At 52.6% G+C, this 26,825-nt stretch overlaps 1 protein-coding gene across 1 annotated transcript; it reads left to right on the plus strand.

Annotated features, from left to right (window-relative positions):
• Positions 1–1,509: 1,509 nt before the first annotated feature.
• Positions 1,510–25,745, plus strand: Hhipl1 (HHIP-like 1). Its single transcript, NM_001432093.1, is given in 9 exon segments — positions 1,510–2,234; positions 7,313–7,959; positions 11,694–11,837; positions 13,615–13,943; positions 14,504–14,630; positions 14,922–15,067; positions 16,636–16,717; positions 20,785–20,867; positions 22,703–25,745. Coding segments are annotated over 9 exon segments (2,376 nt in total). The 5' UTR covers positions 1,510–1,961; the 3' UTR covers positions 23,248–25,745.
• The last annotated feature ends 1,080 nt before the right edge of the window (positions 25,746–26,825 follow it).

A 26,825-nucleotide genomic window follows, 5' to 3' on the forward strand; every position in this document is an offset into this window, starting at 1 on the left:
AGGCTTCTGATGGGGTAGTAAGGAGCTGGGGAGGGGATGCCTGTGCCCTATGCCCCTCACACTGTGTCTGAGTTCATTGTCTTCTTACTGAGTCATCGATAAGGTGAGGGGCTACCCTCCTCCCCCAAGGTGAGTCTCAAAGCCCTTTCTCCTGGAGAGTCAGCCTGCTTCAGGGTCCTGACAGCCTCCCTTCCCTCCGCCCACCAGAACCATGAGGGGACTTTCTTGGCCCTTCTCTGAGAACCTGGAAGGGCTCCTGGAGGTAAAACTTGCAAGCTTGACCCCAAGACTGAGGCACCCCTAGCTTCTCACTCTTACTCACCCACACCCAGCCTCCGGGAATTTCCCCAAATGGTCTGCTACCAGTACCCTACCAGCCTGGGACAAGGACGCTGTGACCGGTCTTCCTTGCCTGTGCCTTCATTTTCCAGGGACTCTGCAGTTGCCCAGCACTTTGTGCAGTCACTCCCAAGATCATGCTTTCCAGACTCCTTTTCAGCCACCTATGTTCAGTTTAGCCTATAATAAACACTGCCCGGAGCGGGGGGGGGGGGGGGAGGAAATGGGGTATTTGACTCCAACTATCTTACAGCGATTGTCTCCCCCTCTCCCCCTCGAGGGTCCAGCTGCAGCGCTTGGTCATAATTTCTTGTCTCTAAGCACCTCCAGCCGTCAGGGAATTTGAGGGCCAAGTGCTGCAGCTACAAAACTCCTTATGTGGCTTCTCATCCTCGTCAGACGTGTGTTAAACGTGCTCGCTCTTAAATACTTAGAGCTGAGATGTTTGTCTTCTATGGGGACTTTGACTCATAGCTGGCCCCCACCCCTAGCCCCTTTCAGGCTCCAACCACAGCCCTGTGGAATCTAACCAACCCCAACCGCATTAAGCAACTGTGGCAGACTGACTGGGCAGGTCAGAGAGACAGCAGCCAATGGGTATCATGTGAAGGCCACGTGAGCGTGTGCGTTTGCATGTGCGTGTGCATGACAGAACTAATGGAATGGGTACCAGGGAGAGGCCAGTGTTGGGGTCCTCTTAGGCGAGTGCCGGGGGGTTGGCGCTGCGGAATTCTGAACCCATGGGATAGTTAGTGTCTATGTACACTCTTGGGGAAACGCTGAGGCAAGAGATGCAGGAGAGACGGATGGACACCCATCCAAGTGACACATCCATTAGGGCTTTCTACGTAGAAAGCATAGAGGCCCGCGGATTCTGGGCTGCGGGCAGAGGGTTCCACAGGTAGGGGAGGGCAGAAGCCCGGCAGGGCCAAAGAGGGACTGTGTAGTCGCTGACTTTTCCCTCCCACCCCGAGACTCAGGCTTCACTTCTCGTGAGGTCCCAGGCAACACCACCTGTCTTTTACACCACACCTCCATTTTTTTTCTTTTTTTTTTCGGAGCTGGGGACCGAACCCAGGGCCTTGCGCTCGCTAGGCAAGCGCTCTACCACTGAACCAAATCCCCAACCCCCACACCTCCATTTTTAAACACTGTTAAAGTTCCTGTCTGGCTCAGTGGGAGGTGGGACCTAAGAGTCCCTGCCTTGGGCTTTGGGGTTCTTGTTCCTTGAGGGCTAGCTAGCGCCCCGAGAGAAGAAGCTGAGTATCAGAGGTGCAATTGTGAAACTGGGCAACCCGGGCTTCCCAGACGCCAGCGCCAGGTCACTGCCCTTGAATTTGGAAAGGCTGCGGCCAGGAGGAGGGGGCTGCCCGCAGAGCGGGAGCCAGACTTTGTGGTGCTCCTCCAGTCTTGCAGAGTGTTCCCACGCAGAGGTGACCTCGAGCGAGGGGAGTCCCCGGACCCTAGGCCTGCGGGGCGAATCCAGGGATTTCCCTGTGATCTCCCGGGAGGGTGCAAGCAAGGCTGGAGGCGGGCGCTCCGGGCGCGGCCAGCGGCTCCCGAGGGGCTCACCGGCAGGGCTGGCTGGCCTTTGGCTGCTGCTTCTGCAGATCGCCAGGCTAATGGCTAGACAGAGGACTGTGGCCGGGATCGGGCCCGGGGCCCTGCTGGCTCTGCGCGCTCTGCTGGTCGCCGCGCACCCGCAGTGCTTGGACTTCAGGCCGCCCTTCCGGCCGCCGCAGCCGCTGAGCTTCTGCGCGCAGTACTCCGCCTTCGGTTGCTGCACGGCGGAGCAGGACGCAGCGCTGGCCCGGCGCTTCCGGGCCCTGGAGACCCGCATGGATGCCGGCGTGTGGGCGACGTGTGCGGGCTACGCACTGGACCTGCTGTGCCAGGTGAGCGGGCGCGCGGCGGCGGGGGCACGTGGGGCACTGGTCGCTGGCGTGGGTGGGGGCGGAGCGGGGATGGCATCTCCAGAAGAGCGATATTCAGGAGTGGGTCCCAGACTCCGAGGGGATGGCAACCCCACAGGCATGATGAGACTTAGGAGTGGGTCCTGAACTTTGGAGGTGATGGCAATCACAGGGGTGAGGATCAGGAGAGGTCCCGGACTTTGGAGCTTGGGGTCCAGGAGGGAGTGACTTGGTATCAGGTGGGAAGACCGGCATCCCAGGCTAGCTGTTGTGATTCATTTGCTTTGCAAAGATGTTGGGCCTTTTGGGAGCCTCAATTCTTAGAGACTAGAGACTCCCATTCTCTGGGACACTCTGAAGCTGACCCCAGCGCCCCACTGCAGAGAGCCCCGTCTCTGTCAGTTACCAGGATGAAGTCGTTGCTAGGCCGAGGAAGGCAGGATGGCAAGAGGATGTAGCCAGTATGGGGTCTGACTTTGTCAGCAGCCTGGGGATTGCCGATCCCGATGAGTACCCTTTCTCAGTCAGAGCGAAAGGAGCATTCCTCAGGGCCAGGGTGCTTAGAGCACCCACCTTTCTTTTTTGTCGCTGGCCTCCTCACCTGGTAGAGTCTCTCCCCAGACTCAATTACTCCTCTCATTTCCCCTCTGAGAGTGAAGCCCTTCGATCCACGCTGACCTATCACTTCCCTTCTGTTGATGTGAAGTATCCTGCCTGATTGATCTGATTGCAGGAATGCCAGCCAGCCAGGGAAACCCCAAGGTGGGCCCTAACCCAGGACTATAAAGTGAAGGATTCATGAGTGGACACCCCCCACCACCACCCTGAGCTCCTCGAAGTTCCAACTCCAGCCAGCAGGGGGCAGCCTGGAGAAGACTCCAAGGGCGGACTTGGGTTTAATAGCATAGCTTCTTGTGACTGTGAACTTGAGAGGTTCACGGCTGTCTTTTCAATTACATTATCTTTAAAACGGGGACAGATTTCTACCCCTCACCCCATGCCATGGAGATTAGACTGCACAGGTAGAGCGGTTCAATTGGAGTTTGTAGGTAAATTCCTCCAGCGTTTATTGCTGGCAGAGAGAGAGAGAGAGAGAGAGAGAGAGAGAGAGAGAGAGAGAGAGAGAGAGAGAGAGAGAGAGAGAGAGAGAGAGAGAGAGAGAGAGGATCAGGGCTGCTTCAGAAAAGGCAAGCACTTGTCCAGTGGTGACATGGCCCAGAGGTAGGGTCAAAAGACCTGGACCACACTCAATGTCCTTGTGAGAAAAGGAGGTGCTGGGAGGTAAGGAGAAGGTGGAAGGGAGACCACAGTATTCTAGGGTGTTTTGTTCATCTTGGAAAGGGGTTCTACCAAGCCAACACCCACACTTGGTGCACCCCAAGAGAGCCAGAGGGTGTGGTGGACCAGTCACCTCTCTCCCCATCCTGGAAGTCCACCCAAACAGGCCCATTGGCATCCCTGCAGCACCCAGATCAGTAGCAGGAATCCTGCACCCGGGCCGTGCTTACTTATAGGGTGCTCACCATTTGCTGGGCCCAGCATGGCAAAGGGGATGGACAGGACCCGAGAGGAGGAAGGAGCCAATCCTGAGGCTGTTTGCTGGCAGAAGGCTCCTCTTTTTCCTTGGGAAACTGCCCAAAATGGCCTGGCCTGAGAAGTCTGTGGTAGAGTGTCTGCTCATACCTCCAGTGTGGCGTCTCTGGGGGTGACCTCATGTCTGGACTGAGTTTGCATCAGGCGGTCTGCCAAGACTGTGTTGTGGTCTCCCTGAGGGGGTTCCAGGAGAGTGTGGGAGTGCCATTGTCATTGCCTCCCAAGGACCCTTACCTACAGGTTCCTGTGAGTGATCATTCAAGACGTTCGGATGTCTCGTAGAGGCAGAAGGTTCCTTCCTGAGACTTTGCCATCCTCTGGGAAAATGTGTCAGGCAATGGTTGCACCTGGCGACCTCAGTGTGACTGGCGTGTGGCTCACACGTGGCTAACTTCACTGAGGCTGGATGCATGAGTTCACCGGCGGGAGTTCACCTGAGTAGTAACCCGTGGAGGTGCCTAACAGGCTCACACACTCAGCAGACGTGTCCCTAGAGCCAGAGAGGAGTTGGTTCTGTACTGCTGGGCCCAGAGGCAGTTGCAAGTCACAGACATAGCCTCAAAAGCCTCTTCATTTATTTCAGGTGACAGACAGACAGACAGACATGCAACCAAGAGACTATCCGTAGGTACCAGGGTAAACAGCGACAAGCCCGCAAAAATCTGGGACATCCCGGAAGAGTGACCACTGAGCCACCCCCTCAGGGTTCATTTCCTGTGAACACGTACTAAGCAAACACATGGCGTCTCAGCTGTTCGTTGCTCTCAACAACTCTATGAGGTTGGAGTTCTTTTCCTCCTTTCTAGCTAGGGACATAGGCACAGAGAGGAAAGGAGTTTGCCAAACATCACACATGGCACACAAACCCTGGCTCCAAAGCCCTTCATGTAGCCATTTCAAAACGCTGTCTCCTGCCCTGAAGCCAAAGTGTGTGTTAGACCTTGGGTTGTCTGCCCTCGAGGGCCTCATGGTGTGTGGGGTTGACAGCTGGTAAAGGGATAATTGAGTCCCAGCCAGGCAGAGCAGCCAAGACCCCTCTGGGGAGGCAGGGGTGATGGAAGGAAGAGGAACCTTCACTTCCAGAAGTAAGGAATTACCAGGAGAAGAACCTATGTGTGACTCAGAGTGTCATGAGCACCCAGGGGTAGGAGCCTGCCCTGGGAGAAGGAGGAAGGAGGAGGCTTGTGGGGTGGGCCTCGCATCATGAATAGGCGTTTGCCAGATGTGGAAGTGAGGGAGGGAGGAACATCCCACAGCCGGAACATTGTGTACGAGACTCAGTCTTCCCTGCGGGGGGGCGGGGGAGTGGCTAAGAAGACTTCGGGACTTGTGTGGCCATGAGTCATGAGTGTCAGTAACTGGTCTGGGGGCCACTAGGTGGCAGGCGTCTTGTCCCTGTAGATGCCTCGCATGAGGTCCAGTGACTGACTATCCTCTCTGCCAGCATTTGTCATTTACTAATTCTGGCTAGTTCTGGTCTGAGCCTTCCATTCACACTGCGTGTAAGGAAGACTAGAGAGAGACTGCAGGTAAAAGACCTGCTTGACTCAGCGGTTACTATGAGGGTACATGCCAAGGCCCTCGCCAGGTTCCCAGAGCCCCTGTGCTTATATGTGCGACCACTGGAGTCTCAGAGACACTGTCCCCCAAAGAGGAACGGAAGCTTGCGTGTCCTCTCAGGTTTCCCCATGGCCACTGCTGACCACAGTAGCATCCAGAGGCTCACAGGAGAGCTGGCCTTGCATAGTCGGAGGTTTAGCCATCTGGCCTCTCATCCCCAGAGTGCAGGGTGTCATATAAGATATGACAGTTCAGTCAGGGACAGGGGCTGACCAGAGATGCCAAGGACAATACAGAGCCTTTAGGTCGTAAAGCGAGACTCAGCCTACAGTAACGGGCCACAGGACGACTGGAGCTTTACCTGTAGGTAGCCTGACCTGGAGGTTAGCTGTCCTCTTGCTTTCCTCAGAGGTCTCCTGCTACAGCCCAGCCTGGTCTTCTGGTGAGAGAAGGCAGTGTATGGTTTCCACTGTCTCCTCTGTTTAGGAATTGCATCTATGAGGTCTCTGGGCATCTAGAGCTGAGTCAGCTCCGGGGTTGTGGGAGTGGCAATAAAGATCTGTCATGGGCTGGAGAGGTGGCTCAGAGATTAAGAGCACCGACTGGTCTTCCAGAGGTCGTGAGTTCAAATCCCAGCACCCACATGGTGGCTCAGAACCATCTGAAATGAGATCCCATGCCCTCATATACATAAAATAAATAAATAAGTGTTTTTTTTAAAAAATATCTGTCACACCAGAGAGGAGCAACCACAGCGTGAAGAACTCCACAGAGGGGTCCTCAGAGAGCATGGGTTTGGGGGAGTTTTACTGCAGGCAGGACACAGAAATGGTCTGGAAGGGGGCCATGTGACTGACTCCCACAGGACCAGCTAGCTGCATGGTAGGACTGTCGAGGGCAGGATGGGCGAAGGAGCCATTATCTAGGCACACACTCCTGTTTGTGACCCCAGGCTTGCTCCCCGAGGCAGTGACTTTCCTCCCGTGTAGGGCCCAGGTGGGGTCCACAGCATCTCAGGAACGGAGAGGCCTGCATGGCAGAAAGTGATGAATTCTACCTGTCCCAGGCAGAGCCAGGGACTCTGGACAGCTCTCTGATCTGCCCAAGGAGATTCATTAATCGGACAGATTAATTCTGTGCTGGTAGCTTCAATAAAGAGAGATTCCGGTTCCTGCTGGAAGGAGCTGAGTCTGAGGGTGGGATAGATGGTGGGGAGTACCCTGGCGCGTCATAGCCTCACCCCCCACACAGGTACCACGCACATGTTGGCTGTCTAGTTTCAGAGATAGTAGGGTAGACCTGAGACCCGACCCAGATGCCTCCGTGAGCTGTAACCCGGGCATATCACTGAATAACTCTGGGGGCCCTGAATCTCAGTTTCCCCCCTGTGAATGACTCATAAACACTGAATGGAGTAGAGTGCTTGCCTAGCAAGTGCAAGGCCCTGGGTTCGGTCCTCAGCTCCGGAAAAAAAGAAAAAGAAAAAAAAACCAAAAAGAAAAACACTGAAAGGATAAAAGATGGGGTGTTTTTGACACAGGCACACTAAGGCTGCCAGAAGGTAGGCAAGGTAAACTATTTACCTGTCCCCACACCATTTGCTGTGCCCCGCCCAGGTTCCTGTGAGAGTCTGGGTAGTGCATCGCAGACCAAAGCCTCTTACCTTGACAGAATGCACATTCCGATGAAGACTGGTAATTAACAAGCGGAATGTTACCTTTTGGTATGGTGAAGGTTCATGGTGAGTTTCTTGGGCTTTGATTAACTAAGTAGTCAGAGGCCAGGAAGTAACGCAGGGAGGTCGGGAGGGGAAGGTCAGATCTTAGGAGGTGACCCAAAAGCAAGGAGTAAATTGTGCAGATGCGGGCTTCCCACCCTGGCGTCTCTGAGCCCTCCTGTCTCTACAGGAATGCTCGCCCTACGCAGCCCATCTCTATGACGCCGAGGATCCGGCCACCCCACTTCGGACAGTGCCTGGTCTATGTGAGGATTATTGCCTGGACATGTGGCAGACCTGCCGAGGCCTCTTTCGCCACCTCTCCCCTGACCGTGAGCTCTGGGCCCTGGAGAGCAACCGGGCCAAATTATGCCGCTACCTGTCTCTAGATGACACGGACTACTGTTTTCCAAGTCTGCTGGTCAACGAGAACCTCAACTCGAACCTGGGCCGTGTAGTGGCTGATGCCAAGGGCTGCCTGCAGCTGTGTTTGGAGGAGGTGGCCAATGGGCTTCGAAACCCGGTTGCCATGGTACACGCTGGGGACGGCAGCCACCGCTTCTTCGTGGCAGAGCAGGTGGGGCTGGTGTGGACCTACCTGCCTGACCGCTCCCGCCTGGAGAAGCCCTTCCTGAATGTGAGCCAGGCAGTGCTTACGTCACCCTGGGAAGGGGATGAGCGTGGCTTCCTGGGCCTTGCCTTCCACCCCCGCTTCCCGCATCCCAGCAAGCTCTATGTCTACTATTCTGTGGGGGTCGGCTTCAGAGAGTGGATCCGTATCAGCGAGTTCAGAATCTCAGAGGATGATGAGAACACCGTGGATCACGGCTCAGAGAGGTCGCTTTCTGGGAGCCCCAGCCAAGGGAGGGCTAATGGTCACATGGGAGGCTGCGTGACACACACTGCTGTGGCTGCGCTAGTGTGTCCGTCTTAAATGCTGTGAATATTTAACACCTCTGTGTGTGTGTGTGTGTGTGTGTGTGTGTATGAGAGAGTGTGTGTGCGTGTGAGAGAGTGTGTGTGTGAGAGAGTGTGTGTGTGAGAGAGAGTGTGTGTGTGTGAGAGAGAGAGAGAGTGTGTGTGTGAGAGAGAGAGAGAGTGTGTGTGTGAGAGAGAGGGGGGGAGAGAGAGAGAGAGAGAGAGAGAGAGAGAGAGAGAGAGAGAGAGAGAGAGACTGGAGCAGGAGAAAGGACCAGCTACCATGTTGGGGCAAGAATGCTGACTTCTGATCACAGCCCAGCATGGGATGCCCTTCTGTGAGCAGACCAGGACTCCAGCTTGGATGCTTCCTAGAAATGTGACCTCACAGGTCACTTTTCTGCTCTGAGCTGTGACCGCATCCAGTTTTACAAGTCAGATAAAATAGCTGTCTCTAGAGCCTACCACAGAATATGAGAGAAGTGTCTTGCCTAGGAGGTCAGAGGCAGGGGTCGGGACATGACCCCATGCCGTGTCTGTTTTGCAAAATCATTCCTCTCGGATCCCAGCCCCCCAGTCCTTCTCTCTCTCTCTCTCTCTCTCTCTCTCTCTCTCTCTCTCTCTCTCCTTTCTCTTTCTTTCAGTCTTTCTCCTTCCCTGTCTCCCTCCCTGCTTTTGCCTCTCAGTCTTTCTCCCTTCCTGTCTCCCTCTCTGTCTCTGTCTTTTTGTCTGTCTGTCTGTCTCTCCTTGTGTAGCCCAGGCTGTCCTTAAACTTCCTATGTAGCCTATCCCTCAAACTCCTGATCCTCTCCGTGTCTCTCCCTTCTATGTACAGGCATTGGCGACCCTGTCCAGCTCTTATCCCATTTAATCTGCTCCTACCCTAGACCCCCAGGGCCTGTAGAACCTACTTTTTAGTATTTATGTCTCTACTGTTCAGAGGGGTTGAACTGGCTTGGTCAGGCTGTTCCAGAGATTCTCCCAGGCAGAAGTGGAACTGAAAATAAGAGTCTTGAGGATTCTGGGAGGTCAGCTTAGGGAAGGTGGCAATGAGCCTGGGCCACTGGAGGAAGACATTACCTCTTCCTATGGCTGGAGGGACCCAGGGAGAAATGAAGTGTTGTAGCCCCCGAACTGTGGGGCAGGTCTGGTTGGAGGCCAACCTAACTACAGCCATAGTGGAGGGGCAGAGCTGTGGTCAGAAACACAAAAACACCAGCCCCACACCTGGCTCTCCTAATGCCTTCTATTGGCTGATACTGTTCCATTAGCAAAGGAGCATGGGAAATGTAGTTCAGTGACACTGAATGTCGATAACCTCAAGTAGAGGGCAAGCAGGATCAGGTGTGTTGGTTAAAAGGTACATCAAAAGCCACCATGCATTTGATGAAACTGCTAAGTGCTGACGTTCAACATACAGAAAAGAGAAACGGCGTAAAAATGGGAGCTTTGAGGGTCAGACATCTTGTCTTAGAGCCTTAGTTTTGACTCGAGTTATCTGGCAGCCAGAGGATAAAAGGGAAAACAGAATTTTCACAATTACACCCAAGCCTGAGAGACTTTCAATGGGAGAAAGTTTGTCCCGTGGACCTGACAGAGGAGAGGTGGAGCAAGAAAGCCTGTGTCTCCCATAGAGACATAAAAATGGCTCACGATAAAAGCTGAAGCTGGAAACTGAGTGGTTGGTACATTCCCAGTAATAGCAGCTCTTAGGAAGTGGAGGCAGCAAGATCTGGAGGGTCAGGTGGGAGAGCTGGCTCAGAGCTTCCAGAGGTCCTGAGTTCAATTCCCAGCAACCACTTGGTGGCTTGCAACCATCTATAATGAGACCTGGTGCCCTCTTCTGCTGTGCAGACATATATGCAGGCAGAACACTGTGTACATATGAATGAATGAATGAATTTTAAAAACCCAGAGGGTCAGGAGTTCAAAGCCATCCTTGGCAACGTAGCATGTTCCAGGCTAGCATAAGCTACTTGATACTCTGTCTTTAAAAAAAAAATCAAGTAGGTGTGGTGGTATATGCCTTCATTCCCAGCACTATGAGTCAGAAGCAGGTGGATATCTATGAGTTCAAGGACAGCCTGGTCTACATAGTGAGTTCCAGGGCATCCAGGGATATACAGGGAGATGCTACCTAAAAAGAAATGAACAAACAGAAATCCCAGAGTTGAAGAGCTATCTCCGTGGTCAAGAACATCTGCTGCTCTCTTGCAGTTCCTGAGTTCAGTTTCCCGCACCTACAGGGAACAGCTCATAACGGCCTGTAACTTCAGCGCCAGGGGATTGGCTGCTCTCTTCTAGTACCAGGGGACCTGCATATACATGGCACACACACACACACACACACACACACACACACAGAGAGAGAGAGAGAGAGAGAGAGAGAGAGAGAGAGAGCATTCATTAATTACATAGAGAACATAAAGAATACAGAGCCACACGTTTTACCCGAGGCATCAATGAGGGTCCTCTGGGCACCTCAAACAGAACTTGACTTACTCAGGAGAGGTTGGCATGGCTGGTCGGCTGGAAGGGCCAGGAGTTAGCCACCATTGGTACCCAGGTCAGTTATCAGTGTCTTCCCATGGTTGGAGGAGGTGGGTGACCAGCAGTCTGAACTGTCCTCTGCTTGAGGGACCCTGAATTTGAAACTCTGTAAAGGTCATATGACCAAGCGAGCTCTCCACAGTCATATGCATCAGCCTTGCCGTGGAAGGAACCAGTTAAGATCCGGTTTCTGATGACCTGGACTCTCCGGGTCTTGTTCCGTTGTTTGTTTGTTCTTTTCTTGTTTGCTTGTTTGTTTTGTTTTTTTGTTGTTTTTGTTTTCATAAGGACAACGGGGTTAGTGCAGTGACTGGCCTTGTGGAATAATATATCTATATAATATATAATACACAGTGTATAATATATATAATATTATATGTATATTATATATATTACTGGGGTAGGGGGTGTTTAGTACAGGTAATTAACCACGAGCCAGGGAGAGCCAGTGCAGAGACCACCCCTGCTGTATGTGGTTGCTACGCAGATGGAGGAACCAACCAGAGGAGGTGGTGTGGCTGTTTCCACCATTGGCTGAGATGTTCACCCTCGCCACTCTTGTATTTCTGTCCCTGCTGCTTCTCGGGACATAGAGTGGCAGTGTCTTCCTTTGTTTTGCCTCCGCCATCCATGACAGACCCTGATGGAAAGCCAGCTGACTGGGTACAATGAAGGTTTCCTCCAGGGGCTGTAAGGAGCTTCCAGGGAGTATGGGGCTAAAGGCCTGGCCCACTGCCCCTGAGAAGCCGGTAGCTAACACTCATGGGTGAAGGTGACACATGCTCTGAGCCACTAGTTGTCGGGTAGGCAGCAAGCTACTGTAGATGGGGAAGTTGGCGAGCTTTCATTGGGTACCAGGGTTAGAAAGCAGTTGAAAAGCATTAGCCCGGAGTTCTGTCCCAGCCCTGATGCTGCTGGCCTGTGTGTCCCTGAGTGGGTCACTCAACCATTCTGAGCATCCAGTTTCTTCCTTGACACAGTGTGAATTATCCCTACTCAACCTGACGTGAGTGCTACAAGAGATACAAAGTCTTTTCCACTGCAAATTTGGGGGTTACCATTTGGAAGGTGTTTTTATGGAGGGGGTACTTACCTTTCTTTAGGATAATCCTGGAGATTGAAGAACCAGCTTCCAACCACAATGGGGGCCAGCTGCTCTTTGGAGATGACGGATTCCTCTACATCTTTACTGGAGACGGCGGGATGGCTGGAGACCCCTTTGGGAAGTTTGGAAACGCTCAAAACAAGTACGCCCTGCTTCTGCCCAGCTGAGGCTTCGGTTTGCACACGGAGCTACCTAAAGGGTTGCTGGAGGGAGAGCTTCTGTCCTGCCACACAGAGCAGAGTGTAGCCTGCAGTTAGCTGGGACCTCAGCTAAGTCAGTTACTGTGAGGACAATGACAAGCTCAGTGGGAGACTTGTCATGAGAAAAGAAGGTGCCAGCAGTTGACAAGGGCCAGGCACAGTGCCCGTTTTCACAGACACAGGAGAAGTGATAGCAATGAGCCTTTGGGAGGGGGTTTCCTCCGAGGTGAGCGCTGGCCTGTGGGCCTTGCTGGCATAAAGGCAGAGTGGCATAAGAGACGAGTGAAGTCTCATCTTCATCATCCCGTTTTGAGCAAACGGCCTGGCCTTCTCCTTTCATGTGTGTGCACACACATAAACACACACAGAATGTACACAGGCATGTGCAGGAGGCCCCAGACAGTCTCCTGTTCCTTCAGCGCACATGCACAGCCTCTCTTGGCCCAGAAAATAACAGTAGGGAGGATGTGTGGGTTACAGTCTGTGGCTTATTCATTCCTGTTTGACAGTGAGAAACATCCAGCCTTTTCGGCTTAGCCGTGTGCTTGGAGCTGAGGCTGAGGCGGAAGTGGGGAGTCATGGGTAACAGCAGAAGTTAAAAGCATGGGTTTGCTGCTAGGAGTTTGCCTCCTGTAGATCCAGCAGCTGGATGTGGGGTGTGAAGGTGGGGGCCTGGAGCTTTTGGTCACAGGAACTAAGCATTGCCACCGGTCTGGCCTGTTGATCACGGAGTTAACAGGACACTTTGTGAGGTTGTTGGAAGTGAGGGAAACACTGGGTTCTGCAGCTGTGTGTTAGCATAGCTTAATGCAAATGTGTCACCTGAGTTAGCTGCACCAACACAGCCTTGCTGGGCAGGCTGGAGGGAGGAGTCAGCTCCCAAGTGCTAAGAGAGAGGGAGAGCAAAGCAGAAACCACCCTGCAAAGCCGTGTCCCCCCCCACCCCCCACTGCTAACTCCAGGTAGCTTCTAGATCAGTGGTTCTCAACTTTCCTAATGCTGGGACCTTTTAACACAGGTCCTCATGCTGTGGTGACCTCCAATCACAAAACTGTTTCGTTGTTACTTCATAACTGTGATCTTGCTACAGTTATGAATAGGAATGGCTTACAGAGGGGTCGCGACCCACTGATTGAGAACCACTGATTCTCATTGCGTACCACTTTGCTCACGTGATCAATGAAGGCAACAGCTACTTTCCCTCCCTCCTCTCATAGCCGCCAGGAGGTCAGAGTACATGTGCCCCTTCGCCCGACTGTACTTGGTACTATTTAATATAAGTAGATTTTCATGGCCTGCGCTCGTTCAGTGGCTCGGCGTTTGTGGTTCCCCCGCTATGTGGGAGCACCCGACTGGCTATGAGAAGGACATAAACATAGGCTATTTTTCTAGTGTAATCTTTACCTTATAGCACAGCTATGTGAACAGCAGCACCCAAAATATTACAGCTTAGGATAGTGGATTCCATAGACGGTTGTGGTATCGAGCTTGGGCTCCTCGGGGCCAGGTGCAGTTGAATGACAAGGTGGGTGGTGGCTTGTCATAGCTCGGGTGCCCGCTATAAAGGACAGTCTAACCTGAGGTAAGCTGCGAGAAGGCAATGCAGCAACAGGAGGTGGGTTAGGGCTTCCAGCAGGGCTAGACTCGCTGGTGGCGCACCCTTCCTGCCTCCTGCGCAGATGCAATGTAACCAGCCCGCGCTCTCCTCCCCGGCCGCAGGTCAGCGCTGCTGGGCAAGGTGCTGCGCATCGACGTGGACCGCAAGGAGCGCGGCCTCCCCTACGGTATCCCTCTCGACAACCCGTTCGTGGACGATCCCGGAGCGCGGCCCGAGGTCTATGCCTTAGGCGTGCGTAACATGTGGCGCTGCTCCTTCGACCGCGGAGACCCAGTGTCTGGCACTCACCGTGGCCGCCTGTTCTGCGGGGACGTGGGCCAGAACAAGTACGAGGAGGTGGACCTGGTGGAGCGGGGCCGCAACTACGGCTGGCGCGCTCGCGAGGGCTTCGAGTGCTACGACCGCAAGCTGTGCGCCAACGCCTCCCTCGGTGACCGCGTCCCTGGGGACCTCCAAACGTCTCTGTCCCGTCCTCCCCGTTCCATTAGCTAGATCTCCCCTGGCCCTCTCTGACGCAGACCCTCGACATGGATCCAATCCGACCCACCCCATCTCCTTGGGGACCCCGACTCGGATAACTCCAGGACCCCAAACCTATAGCCGACATGCCCCACTGCTCTAGGTTCATAGACTGAGATCTGTCCCATTCCTCTGGGATCTCCAGTCCAGATCCCACCCCTTTCACTCTGCCTAGTGGCCCTCTGAGAACCCCCTGCCTCACCTTCCCTGGATACCCCACCCTCTCTGACCACAGTTTCCCCCACATCCGTATAGTACTGTCCCCTACCCCTATCACCTGACTGGCTTTTCCCACTTCAGAGCTCCCTGTACTTAAGGGGTCCCTTCAAGCAACACTTTAGGCTCCTTCTCACCATGCACCCCCTGCCGACCTCCTAAAATGACAGTATGCCCCTTTGAGAGCCTTCTTCGCTCAGGTCACTCCAAAGCACTGGGCCTCAGGATGAACTCACTTTCTCATCTGTTCCTCAGATGACGTGCTGCCGATTTTCGCCTACCCGCACAAGCTGGGCAAATCGGTCACGGGAGGCTACGTGTACCGGGGTTGTGAGTACCCCAACCTCAATGGCCTCTACATTTTTGGCGATTTCATGAGCGGGTAAGTAGCCCACATGGCCTATGCTCTCCCTAACTGGTAAAAGGGGGCGTGGTTTTTATGCGGCTGCTCAGGAGTGGGACAAATGGGTCTCTCCCTGGGTGAGAAAGTTCCAGTCACCCTTAGTAATGATCCGAATGAATAAGTGTGTGCAAAGACGGACAGGTGGATGAGTGGGTCCAAGAATGGATGGCTGGACAGGTGGATGAACGGGTGTGTGAAAAACTGGACAGATGAGTGGATCCCCTTGTGCAACACAGCATCCATGACCTCACAGTTCATCCTCCTTTCCAGGCGACTGATGTCTCTCCGAGAGAACCCAGAGTCAGGCCAGTGGAAGTACAGCGAGGTCTGCATGGGCCGTGGACAGACCTGTGCTTTCCCAGGTCTCATCAACAACTACTACCCATACATCATCTCCTTCGCTGAGGACGAGGCTGGTGAGCACCCACAGAGCCCTCCATCCTCTGCCCATGCTTGGGACTGTAACCAACTCTGGTCATCCTTCTGGCCTCTGTTGAGAAGGAAGCTTAAGAATGAAATGATTTTGGAGCTGGGAATGGGTGTGTTTCTGGGGCTTGGGCCTTAACTTGCACACTCTTGGGTTAGCACTAGAATCTGTGTTCCAGAACTTCTCCTTTCTTTTTTCTTTTTCTTTTTTTCGGAGCTGGGGACCGAACCCAGGGCCTTGCGCTTCCTAGGCAAGCGCTCTACCACTGAGCTAAATCCCCAACCCTGAACTTCTCCTTTCTTATCTGGAGAATAGACAGGTCATCCCCTGCCCCCATCGAGGAGTAGGTAGATGGGAATGTTAGAGACAGGATAGGTACAAGGCCACAGAGTCAGCTGCAGGAGCAGGAAAGATCTGGAATATGGAATGAAAGCCAGGGAGGGAAGAGCTAGTCTCCCGATGGCTCCTGATGGCTCCTGATTGAGCTATTGAGGAAAGTCTGCTGTCATTTCAAAGCAGGCAGATACAGCCTTCTAGCCTGTCACTGGACCTTACATTCCCAGCACTTGATGCATTTGACGTAGGGGACAGAGGGGGGAAGGGAGAGAAGAAGGGATCCCACTTCAGCATCCTGCCTTGTCCTTGGCCCTGGGATTGTTCCCTGACAAAAGGCCAGGGGCCCCCAGCAGGCCTCGGTGCAGGCTTGCTGAGGTTACCAGGCAACGCTCACCACCGGCCTTTGGAGGGGTATCCCCTGCAGGGCCCAGTGCCCAAAGCCCCCAGGGCCTAGTCTGGGAAACCTTTGTTGAACTGACAACCTCCCCTCCTCATTAGAATGTGAATTTCCCAAGGGGCAGCCCCAGTCCCAGCCTCAACGCTAAGCTCACTCAGCCCTTGGAAGCTTTTTCTTTTGGTCAGTAGGGGGTTAACGATGATTTAGAAGCAGCCTCCTCCCACCCCCAGTACAGTCTGGAAGGAAGGTGCAGTTCTCAAGGGCCTGTCCTCAGTCCTTTGAATGACACTGAATGACAGAGAACCAGGAGGAGGCGCTTGTGAGCTGGCCAGCCCGAGGACAGCCTGGCATAGCAAAACAGCCTCTCCTGGCTCCCAGCCATGTATTTCAGACACCTTGGATGGTGCTGTAAGGACCTCTGCTGACCCAGTAACCTTCAGGCACATTCGAAGCATAGACACCAAGAGGACAGGGTCACCGAAGCAGCATTGGCCGCCTCAGCATGGTCCTTATGCACACACGGAATATGAAAGCTGAGCCTCACATGGCCATAGCCAGCAGAATAGCCTGGTCAAACTCTATCCAAGCAGGGAACAGGGGAATGGTAGTTGGTGGTGGGAACCTCTATGGGGCCAGGCACCATGAGACATCTGGGGGCTGTGCTGCAGAGGATGAGGCATGCTGAGGTGTTAGGTGGGGTGTCTGTGGAGGTCAGGGTTGGGGGGGGTCAGATTCTGAGCCTGAGGGGAGACTGGGTGTGGCAGGGCTGCCAACACTTGGTTGCAGGCGGTTTTCACCCTCATTGCCTTGTTTCCTTTTCAAAGGGGAGCTGTACTTCATGTCCACCGGTGTGCCCAGTGCCACAGCTGCTCGAGGGGTTATCTACAAAGTGACCGATCCCTCCAGGTGAGTCCCTGAACTGGACTTTGGCCCATATTGTCTGCAGAAACAGTAAGTTTGCCCGTCTTCCACCTACTCCCATATCCCCTTACTTCTTGCTGTGAGACTCTCTCCTTGGCTGGAGGCCTAAACTGACTCCTGTATGACATATGCTCCCCACTGGATGAGTAGAGGGGAGTCACAGGCCCTAACCGTTGGCAGCATGACTATGGGTATAAACCTGTGGCCTCCAGGTGCTTTCCCTGTCTTACTTGCTCTCTTGTCCTCACTCCGTTGTCATCTCGTGGCCTTGGAATTGTCCATGTCTCCAGGGTGAAGGCTTTGTCTCCTCACCCCGGTCATACCCCTCAGGTCTCGAATGGCACAGAGCAGACACTAGAGTGTGTTTAATGAATGACTTCATGATGGCCCTTGTAGAGCCCTTTTTTTCTTTGTAAATTTTGGTCTCTTGAGCAGAGTAGCCAGCTACTTTGAAGCACAGTAGGTTGAGAGAAGTTGTAATACACACATTGAGCCCCAACCTTTGTTTTTCAGCCAGGCATAGCAGTATACACTTGTAACCCTAGCTATTTAGGGGCCTGGGGCAGGAGGATTGCAAGTTTGAGGCCAGCTTCTGAGAGTCCTAGGCTAGCCTAGGCAGTTAAGTAAGAGCCAGTCTCAAAGAAACTGAGAAAGAGAGAGAGAGAGAGGAGAGACAGAGAGACAGAGAGAGAGACAGAGAGAGGAGAGAGACAGACATACTGGACTTGTCTAGCATACACAAGGCCTTGGGTTAGCTCTCCAGTTCATTTTTGCTGTTATAGTCAGTGTAGAAAACAAAGTTTACTACAGGCTAGCATGAGGCACTCCCAGGAACCAGCAGTGCCACTACAGAGGAGAGTGCTTCCCCAGATCAAGAGGTCAGTGAGTGGCCAGAGAGGTCATTGCGTAATGCACGTTCTCAAGGGGTCAACATGAAGGACGACTAGGGTGCTCTTGTGCCAGCCTAATCTTTAGACAAATTTTGTGCTGTTACCTAATGTCTCTAAAACCAACAGCTTCTGGAGGGACAGTTTATTATAGACAGATGATCGTCGGGCTTGCTTACAGTAAGTGTGCATGTGTGAGTGAATGTGCATGTGTATGTTTGTGTGCCTGTGTGTGCATGTGCATGTATGTGTGTGTAGGTATATGTGTGTGGGTGCACATGCAGGTAGAGGCCAGGGGTCAACAAGGGTGGTTGTGTCCCACTTTTGCTCCCCACTTTACATATTGAGGCAGGGTCTTTCTCTTGAACCTCACTATTTGGAAGTCTGGCTAGCTTTGGGGATCCCCTGTCTCCACTTGGGATTACAAACATTATGTCAACCTTGTATTTACAGGAGTCCTGGGGTCCCAAGTCCAGGTCTCACTCTTGCATGACAAGTGCTTCACACACTGAGTCACCTCCCTAGGTCCCCAGATTAACATTTTTTTTTTGGATACAGGTTCTCTCTATTATGTATCTATAGTTGTATTTGAATCCTCTATGTAGACCAGGCTGTCCTTGAACTCATAGAGACCCACTTGTCTATGTCTCCCAAGGGCTGTGATTAAACGTGTCTACCACTACACCTGGTTAAACGTATTATTATTATTGTTGTTGTTGTTGTTGTTTCTTTTTTTCTTTTTTCTTTTTTTTGGAGCTGGGGACCGAACCCAGGGCCTTGCGCTTGCTAGGCAAGTGCTCTACTGCTGAGCTAAATCCCCAACCCCGTTGTTGTTTATTTTTAAGATTTTATTTATTTGTTTTATCTATATGAGCACACTATCGCTGTCTTTGGGCACACCAGAAGGGGGCATCAGATCCCATTACAGATGGTTGTGAGTCAACATGTGGTTACTGGGAATTGAACTCAGGACCTCTGGAAGAGCAGTGAGTGCTCTTAACTACTGAGCCATCTCTCCAGCCCCCAAACTTATTATTTTTAACCCCACCCTATGCCCAGTGTGGGTATGTTGTGTATGTGAGTGTAGGCATTCACATGATATGTCCTGAGAGGATACCTCATATATATATATGGAATATATTATAATTTATTATTATTATTATTGTTGCTGTCGTTTTGTTTTTGCAAGACAGGGTTTCTCTGTGTAGCCCTGGCTATTCTGGAGCTCGTTCTATAGACCAGGCTGGCCTTGAACTCACAGAGGTCCACCTGCCTCTGCCTCCTGAGTCCTGGGATTAAAGGTGTATATCACCATGCCTGACCCTTTACTTTTTTTTTTTTCCTTTTAGTCTAGGCTGGCTTTGAATTCCTCATGCTTCTGCCTCTAACTTTCGGATGCTCCTGGATGCTCCCAGATGCAGTAGACGCTCCCTTTTGATCTCAGGACCCCCATCTCTTTTAGTCAACATTTTTTCCCACAGCTTTTGTTGTTTCCGTCTGCAGGCAGCTTCTCAGACTCCTTGCTCCTCACATTGTGTGTGTGTGTGTGTGTGTGTGTGTGTGTGTGTGTGTGTGGTTTTAAATCATGACTGATACAAATTGATAGCCGATGATGTAATGTCTTATTGCAGAAGTCATAAGTATGGGCCTGCCCGTCCTACGCCTCCATCTTGCTTTCCCCAAGGTCTCACCCACTTTCTTATCTGTGACCTCACACTTGGACCACAGTCAGCTCTTATCTCATTTGCTTGTCCCTGAGGAGTGCCATTGTCTCCACATGGCATCATCCCTCTGGAAAGGATGCTAGTCATTGTCTGCTGTCCCTGAGCCATCATCGTCTTTCATGTTGGAAGTTAAGGTTATTTTCGTTTTTTAAAAACATTTCTGGGGCTGGAGAGAAGGATTAGTGATTAAGAACACTGGCTGCTCTTCCAGAGGACCCGGGTTAGGTTCCTAGCATTCACACGATGGTTCACAACCATCTAGACCCAGTTTCAGGGACCAGATACCTCATTCTGCTCTCTGACGGCCCTGTGGTGCCAGCACATGGGGCACAGATGTAAACGTATACAAAACATTCACACATCTTAACTGCTTTCTGACATACTCTCCCTCTTGGTTCATTGTCCCTGGTGTGCAGAAAGGACCCGGGAGGACTTTGGCATTTTCTTGCTCAAGGTCTCGGGGTTAGAGGCAGGCAGAAGTGAGTGAGATTCCTCCCTTGTTCCTTCAACCTTCTCTCTTCCGTTTTCCTCTTATGAAAGAAGTGTGTTTCCTGACACCCACACGCTGACACGAGGAAAAGGAAGATGGGGGAAGAAGGCCCAGGGGTCACAGCTCGCTCTCTAAACAGAACCCCAATGGTGTTTTGTAGGTAGCATATAAAGTCGTTTTTAAAAATGTAATTTCCTTAAGAGACAGCACCCTCCACTGCTTCCTGGATCTGCCCAAAATGCAGACCCAGTGAGAGGTCCGAGTAGAGACCTGGCTGTTATCTCCACCTTTGAGAAGTCTGTGTGCCTTGTAAGAGCTACATGTCCCCTCTAGTGCCAAGTCTTGCTGGGGGCCGCCTCGTCATGTGGCTATTTCAATCCCAGGCGGATAGAACTCCCAATGAAGTCCCGGACCCACGTGGGGACAGTCTTGGAACAGAGTCAGACCCATTCAAAGGATCACAGATCAACAGCCAAAAACCAATTAAAATGGAATTCTGGTCCTTGTGTTTCTGCAGGATAGAGAGGGAGGTTGTTCACACCCTGGCAAACTTTCTCAGACTCTTTTTCTCTGAACGACAGGCCCCAAGACTGTGCTGGGCCTGCTGGGGCTAACTTCCCACAATTCTTCCCTTTTGCTCACCACCTTCTAGCTTGCCTTAACTATCTCTGCACTTCTCCAGAAACCCAGAAACTAGAGGCAGGGAGAGAGACCCTTCTCGAAGTCCCGGGGTGAAGGGGTGGGCAGGAATGGGGCGTTACAAGAGTAGGGTGGGCAGTGTGGTGGTGCGGCTTTAGAGTGACCGGTTAGTAGCTAGACACCAGTTACAGCTGTCCCTGGGCACACCTCTCTGGCCCCTACTCTCTTTGTCCCACAGCAAGGGAAGGTGTTGGGGTTGGGGGTAGGGGGTGAAAGACTGGATACCGGTCCTGATCTGTGTGTGTTTGGCAGACGGGCGCCTCCAGGGAAATGTAAGATACGCCCTGCTCAGGTGAAAGTGAAGAGTCACCTCATCCCCTTTGTGCCCAAGGAAAGTAAGTATTCTTTGGTGGGAAAATGGGCTCCTGCTACCCCTCAGGTCAGACTGGGGCTGAGAGGGACCTAGAAGGTTTTCCACGGCCCCTATACCTAACACCATGTCTGACACCTTGGCGAGACCTAGTCAATGTCAACGGACTGTAAATGCAATGCATTATTTTGTTTGACAGATCCTTCAACTAGGTCCAGGCAGTGGGTAGACACCCCAGGGGACTGCAGCCTCAAGTAGAATGGGACAAGAAGAGGGTGGCCGTGTCAGGCAAGGACGCTCAGAGCTCTTGGGAGGATGTCTATCTTCGAGTAAAGGTCGGGGCCTTTGGGCTGCACCTTCCATAGTTCCATTTTGCCCCTCTTGGTTTAGGGCAGAGGGAGCCATGAGCAAAGCCTGTGTTCTGAAGGCCCCTTAAAGCTGTGAATGACTGACTGGGCATGGAGTCTTGCGAAAGGGTAGAGGGAGCTGTCCCACTGGGTCCAAGCTAAGTTGGAGCAGTGGCTTGGCATAGTAAGGACATTTGCATACCAAGAGATGAAGGAAATTCATCTGTCCATCTGCTCACTGATTCATCCACATCCCATCCATCAAACCCACCACCCATCCATTCATTCATAAATTCATTCATCCACCCATCATCATCCATTTACCTATTTGCTCACCCAACCATCAATATACCCATCCATCATCCATCCACTCAACCATTCACACATCAGTGCATCCATCCATCCATCCATCCATCCACTCATGAATCCAGGCATCTATGATCTATCTACCTACTCATTCACCCATTATCCATCTAGGCACCCATCCATCCAAACATGAGTTCATCCACCCACTCATCCAAACATTCACCCACCATCCAACTATTCATGAATCCACCCATCCATCCACTCAACCAACCACCCAATCACCCAGCATTAATCTAGCCATTATCTGTCTGTCCTGCCACCATCCCACCATCCATCTAGAAAGCCATTATCTAGTCAGTATCCATCCATCTACGGTCCATCCATCCACCCTGCTATCATCCATCCAGCAGTCCCTCTGTCGTAGAGCTTCTATTGCTTTGATAAAACACCATGATCAAAAGCAACAAAGGCCTCATTTCCACTAACAACTCTCAGGCCACAGAGAGAAGTCAGGGCAGGAACTCAATACAGGAGCCTGAAGGCAGGAACAGAAGCAGAGGCCGGGAGGAACACTGCTTACTGTCTTGCTTTTGCCCAGCTTGCTTTTTTATATAACCGAGGACCACTTGCCCAGGGTTAGCACCACCCACAGTGGGACCGGCGCTTTCAAATCAACCATTAATCAAGAAAATGCCTCACAGACATGCAAATCTTTTTTCCTTTCCTTCCTTTTTTTCCCCCTCTTGAGAGGAGATTTCTCTGTGTAGCCCTGGCTGTTTTGGAACTCACTCTGAAGCTACTGCTAGCATCAACTCCTCCGTGGCTTTTGCTTCTTCGTGGGAAACTGAGGGCAGGAAGCGCTGAGTACTTAGCTCCTGTACGGTGTCCAGGCAACGTCTCCTTATTGTTTCTAAATTTCAGGGTCTTCCCGCTACATAGGGCAGGGCTTGGGGCAGTCAGCAGCAGCACAGCACGTGCCTGCCAACCAGGACTTGCTAAGTGACTGAAGAAGTGACTGACACTGTTTAAGGCTGGCATCCTTAGGGGTCAGGGCAAGCGGTCAAACACAGCTGGATTAAGAGGCACCCTAATCTCAGGGTTGGAGTGGAGCCGGACCAGGTGGATCTGTTCTGCTGGCACAGGCTGAGGGGCTGTGCTTGGCTGGGACAGCCAGTTCCCTCTGACCCCAGGCCTTTTCTCTGTGTAGAGTTCATTCGGACGTCAGAGAGCACTCCGCGCCCCACAGCCCGCGCTCCCACTAAGGCGCCACGCCGGAGGCGCCCCACGGCTGCTCCCCCTGCGCCCACTCTGCGACCAACAAAGCCCGCAAGGCCCACCCGGCGACCAGGAGCCCGGAAGGGAGGCGGGCGACGGCGGGGACGTCCAGGTACCGCAGTTCCCGAACCTCAGAACGGCTCGGTGCGCCTGGTACGGCCCTCAGGCCTGAGCCCGGGCCGCGGCCGCGTGGAAGTGTTCATAGGCGGACGCTGGGGCACGGTGTGCGACGACGGCTGGGACATCAAGGCGGCCGCCGTGGTGTGTCGCCAGCTGGGCTTTGCACACGCGGTGCGAGCCGCCAAGCGCGCGGAGTTTGGCGAAGGCCGGGCGCTGCGGATCTTGCTGGACGACGTGCGCTGCGCCGGCAGCGAGCGCAACCTGCTGGAGTGCGCGCACGCTGGCGTGGGCACGCACAATTGCAAACACGAAGAGGACGCTGGCGTCGAGTGCAGCCACGAAGACCCGGACCTGTAGCCTTACCTCTCCTACCTGGTGGTACTACCTGGCGAGTGGATCCTCGCCAATGCAGCACGCAGGAGCCAGGATGGAGGACCCAAAAGGTGGTTCATCTGCACGTGACCTCTGTGTGTGTGTGTGTGTGTGTGTGTGTGTGTGTGTGTGTGTGTGTGTGTGTGTGTGTGTGTGTGTGTTGGCTGAGATCTCGTAGCCGTCAGCACTTCGGAGAGCAGCCACTGTTCGGGAACAGCACCAGGCACCAGAACAGCAGGATCGTGGTCTGAGAAACATGGTTAGAATGTGGGGCGGTGACCCAGCAGTCCTAGGCACCACAGAAACGAATGGGCAGTCTGAGAGCCACAGAGAGGATCTCAAAGGGCCAGGGGGTCTGTGGTCATTTGCTGCCCACCAGAGACCAGGCTACTGAAAAGAATCAAGTGCCCATGATGGAAGGTAGACTAGAGGCCCAGGAGGACCTCTGAACCTATTTGCTGAGCCCTGCAGGCACTCTGGGGAGGCTACTAGGTCCCCTCCGTCCCTGAAGGCTGACCCTCATCTATTTCTGGGACAGAAGCTCCCTTAGGCTCACACTCGGTCCCTTCAGCCCTGATTTGGGGTGGGGGCGGGGCTCTACTTTCATCCTCCACTGTTTCTATCCCCTCCCAGGGGAATCCTCATATTCCTCAGCCTCATGGGCTAAGTAGCCTGTGGGGCCACCAAGACGACTCACCAGAGCTGTGTCAACAATTCAACCATTCACAACCCTTCCCATCCCCTTTCTTATCGCCCCCCACACACCTGGAGGCTGGGATACAAGGCGAGTGGATAAAGAGGGTGGTGCCTTCATCTCCTCTCCTGCTCTATAGGAAGAGGGGTCCTTGTACCTGAAGGGCTTACCGGTGGCTTTGTGCCTGGTCCCTGGAACAAGCTTTGGATAGCTCTGGATGGGGGTGGAGCTAGAAGAACAACGGAGTCACCAGGCAGGGAACACAGGGAATGGCCCATGTCAGGCAGTGTGACCAGGGCTCTAGTGCAGCTCCTGGTCCAAGCTTTGCAGGAAAAAGCCGTTCGTGCACTGCGTTCCGATCTGAACAGTCCTGTGTAGTGTTCCAGGCAGGGCAACTGGTGCTGGCTCAGGCTCCCTGTCATCACAGCTGAGAGTGGAACACTGCTGCCGAGGGTTCGCCTGCAATTCTGGAGGCTGGTTGTTCTCTGAAATAAAAAAACAAAAAAACAAAAAACCAAAAAAACTGAACTGTTAAGAAAATGACGAAAAAGGAAAATAACATTTTCTGCAAATCCGTGCTGCCCTGAGGCGCAGCAGCCGAGGAGCCTGTGTCATCTGCGTCTCTGTAACTCGGTGCCTAGAGGGGCGTGGAGTGTCTACACAGTCTATTCTGGTTATTGGTGGGAGGGGGAGATTTGGGTGTGGCGGACAGTGTGCTCAGGAGGTGCACCTGGTGTGCCATGAGTGGCTGAGAAGTTTCTTTCAGCCTTCAGCTCCCAATACGCCTGTGTCTACCTCTTACACCATTAAACTAGAAGAGGGTGGGAGTTCTAGTCCTCGCTGTGTGGCTTGAGGACAGCCAGTCACTTAACTCTTCTGAGCGTCATGGGAACATGGAAGTAATCGACAGGATTTATAAACGAACACATGAAGGTGGCATTACAGATGTAACCAGCACACTCCACGAATGGGAAGCTCAGTGGTGACTTGGGGACAACAGTGTTGGCAGCTGTGTTAGACAGGGAGGCATGTCATGTGGAGGGGCTGGCACTGAGGTGTCATGGGAAGAAACAAGCAAAAGCAGAAACGTGAGCCCCTTCAAGCTAACTCGGAGAGCTCTTCCGGCTGGGCGTCAGGTCTCTCACCCACCTCGTGGAGAACCAGCCTTCAGCAGAGCTTGCTGTATGGTAGATACCTCAGCTGTCAATCATGCCATCCTGATGGAGCCCCCAGTACTCCCAACATCACCATCCCTCTCTCCATTCCCATCGTGGCTGGAGATTGATGTCCAGGGCTCTGGAGAACTGAGATCCACTTCTCAGTGCGTCCCCATCCTTATCCTTCTTCCTCAGGTGGTTGCTCTAGATCCCGCTTTGCCACATGTCCCCAATAGTTCCTGCTGGGAAATGGTACCCCGTGGAGGGATGTCCTGGCTAGTTTTTATCGCCAGTTTAACTTTTAGCTAGAGTCACGTGAGAAGTGAGAACCTCGGGTGAGAAGACACACCCACCAGATTGGCATGTGGGAAAGCCTGTGGGGCGTTTTTCTTGAGTAGTGATTGATGAGGAAGGGCCCAGCCCACTATGGGCGGGGCCATCCTTGGGTCTGTGGTCCTGGATGTTATAAGAAAGCAGGCTGAGCAAACCACCATGGGGAAGCAGCTGGGAGTGAGCAGGTAAGCAGTGCTCCTCCGTGGCCTCCACATCAGTTATTGTCTCCAGGCTTCTGATTTGAGGTCTCGCCCTGACTTCCCTGGGTGATGGACTCAAATAAACGCCTTTCTCCCAAAGTTGCTTTTGGTCATGGTGTTTTGTCATAGTAATACAAACCCTAATTAAGACAGGAAACATCTACAGTGGTAATTGGCAGAATTAACGCGTGAGTGGCAGGGCCCTGTCTGGATTTTGACTCAGGCCTGGCGTGGGCTGGGTTTGTTGTTTGAGTTCTTGTGTGATGGAAATGCTGTGGTCTAAGAGTCATGCTCTAGGGTTTCCCTGTCTGTGTCTCACTGTCCAGCAGGAGCATGTGAGCCGTGGACACAATTCCAGTTTCTAGAAGTGTGTTAAAAGAGTTGAATAGTTTTTAACTATTCGAGCATTTTTTTAAAAAATATTATTTCATAAGCAGGGTGGGTTGTGCATTCAGGAGGCAGATGGATCTCTGAGTTCGAGGCCATCCTGATCTATAGACCGAGTTCCAGTACAGCCATGGCTACACAAAGAAACCCTGTCTCAAGCAAACAAACAAGCAAACAAACTATATTTTATGTGTATTGGTGTTTTACATGCATGCATGTGTGTGCACCACTCATGTGCTTGGCATCTGCTGAGGCCAGAGAGGGCATCAAAGCCCCTGGAACTGGGGTTACAGATGGTTATGAATACCATGTAGGTGCTGGGTATCAAACCTGGGTCAGGAGAGCAGCCAGTGCTCTTAACTGCCGGTCAATCTCTCCAGTCCCTCTTAATTTTGATATATTTTATTTTATCCTACATATCCAAAATATTTTCACATGCAGCCAATATAAAATACCAGGGCTGGAGAGAAGACTCTGCTGGTAAAGTTTTGATCCCAGAACCCACATAAATATGCATGGACACCCATATACAAATACTTGATAAAATATTAATGACTTAGTAACGTCTATGGAGCTTAGTGTGGTGGCGTACAAGTGAAATCCCATGGGAGTTGGAAATTGGCAAACCCCTGGGAGATCACTGGCAAGCTAGCCTAGGCTAGCCCAGGCCTAAGAGAGATTCTGTCTCAGAAATAAGAAGCAGCTGAGAACCGACAGCTATGGCGGTCCTTTTTGATCTCCAAATGGGCACCTCTGCCACTTACTGAAGTATCAGTGACTTCAGAGCACCTT

The sequence above is a fragment of the Rattus norvegicus genome, chromosome 6, assembly GCF_021556685.1.
Source record: "Rattus norvegicus strain SHRSP/BbbUtx chromosome 6, alternate assembly SHRSP_T2T, whole genome shotgun sequence".
Classification (NCBI taxonomy): Eukaryota; Metazoa; Chordata; class Mammalia; order Rodentia; family Muridae; genus Rattus; species Rattus norvegicus.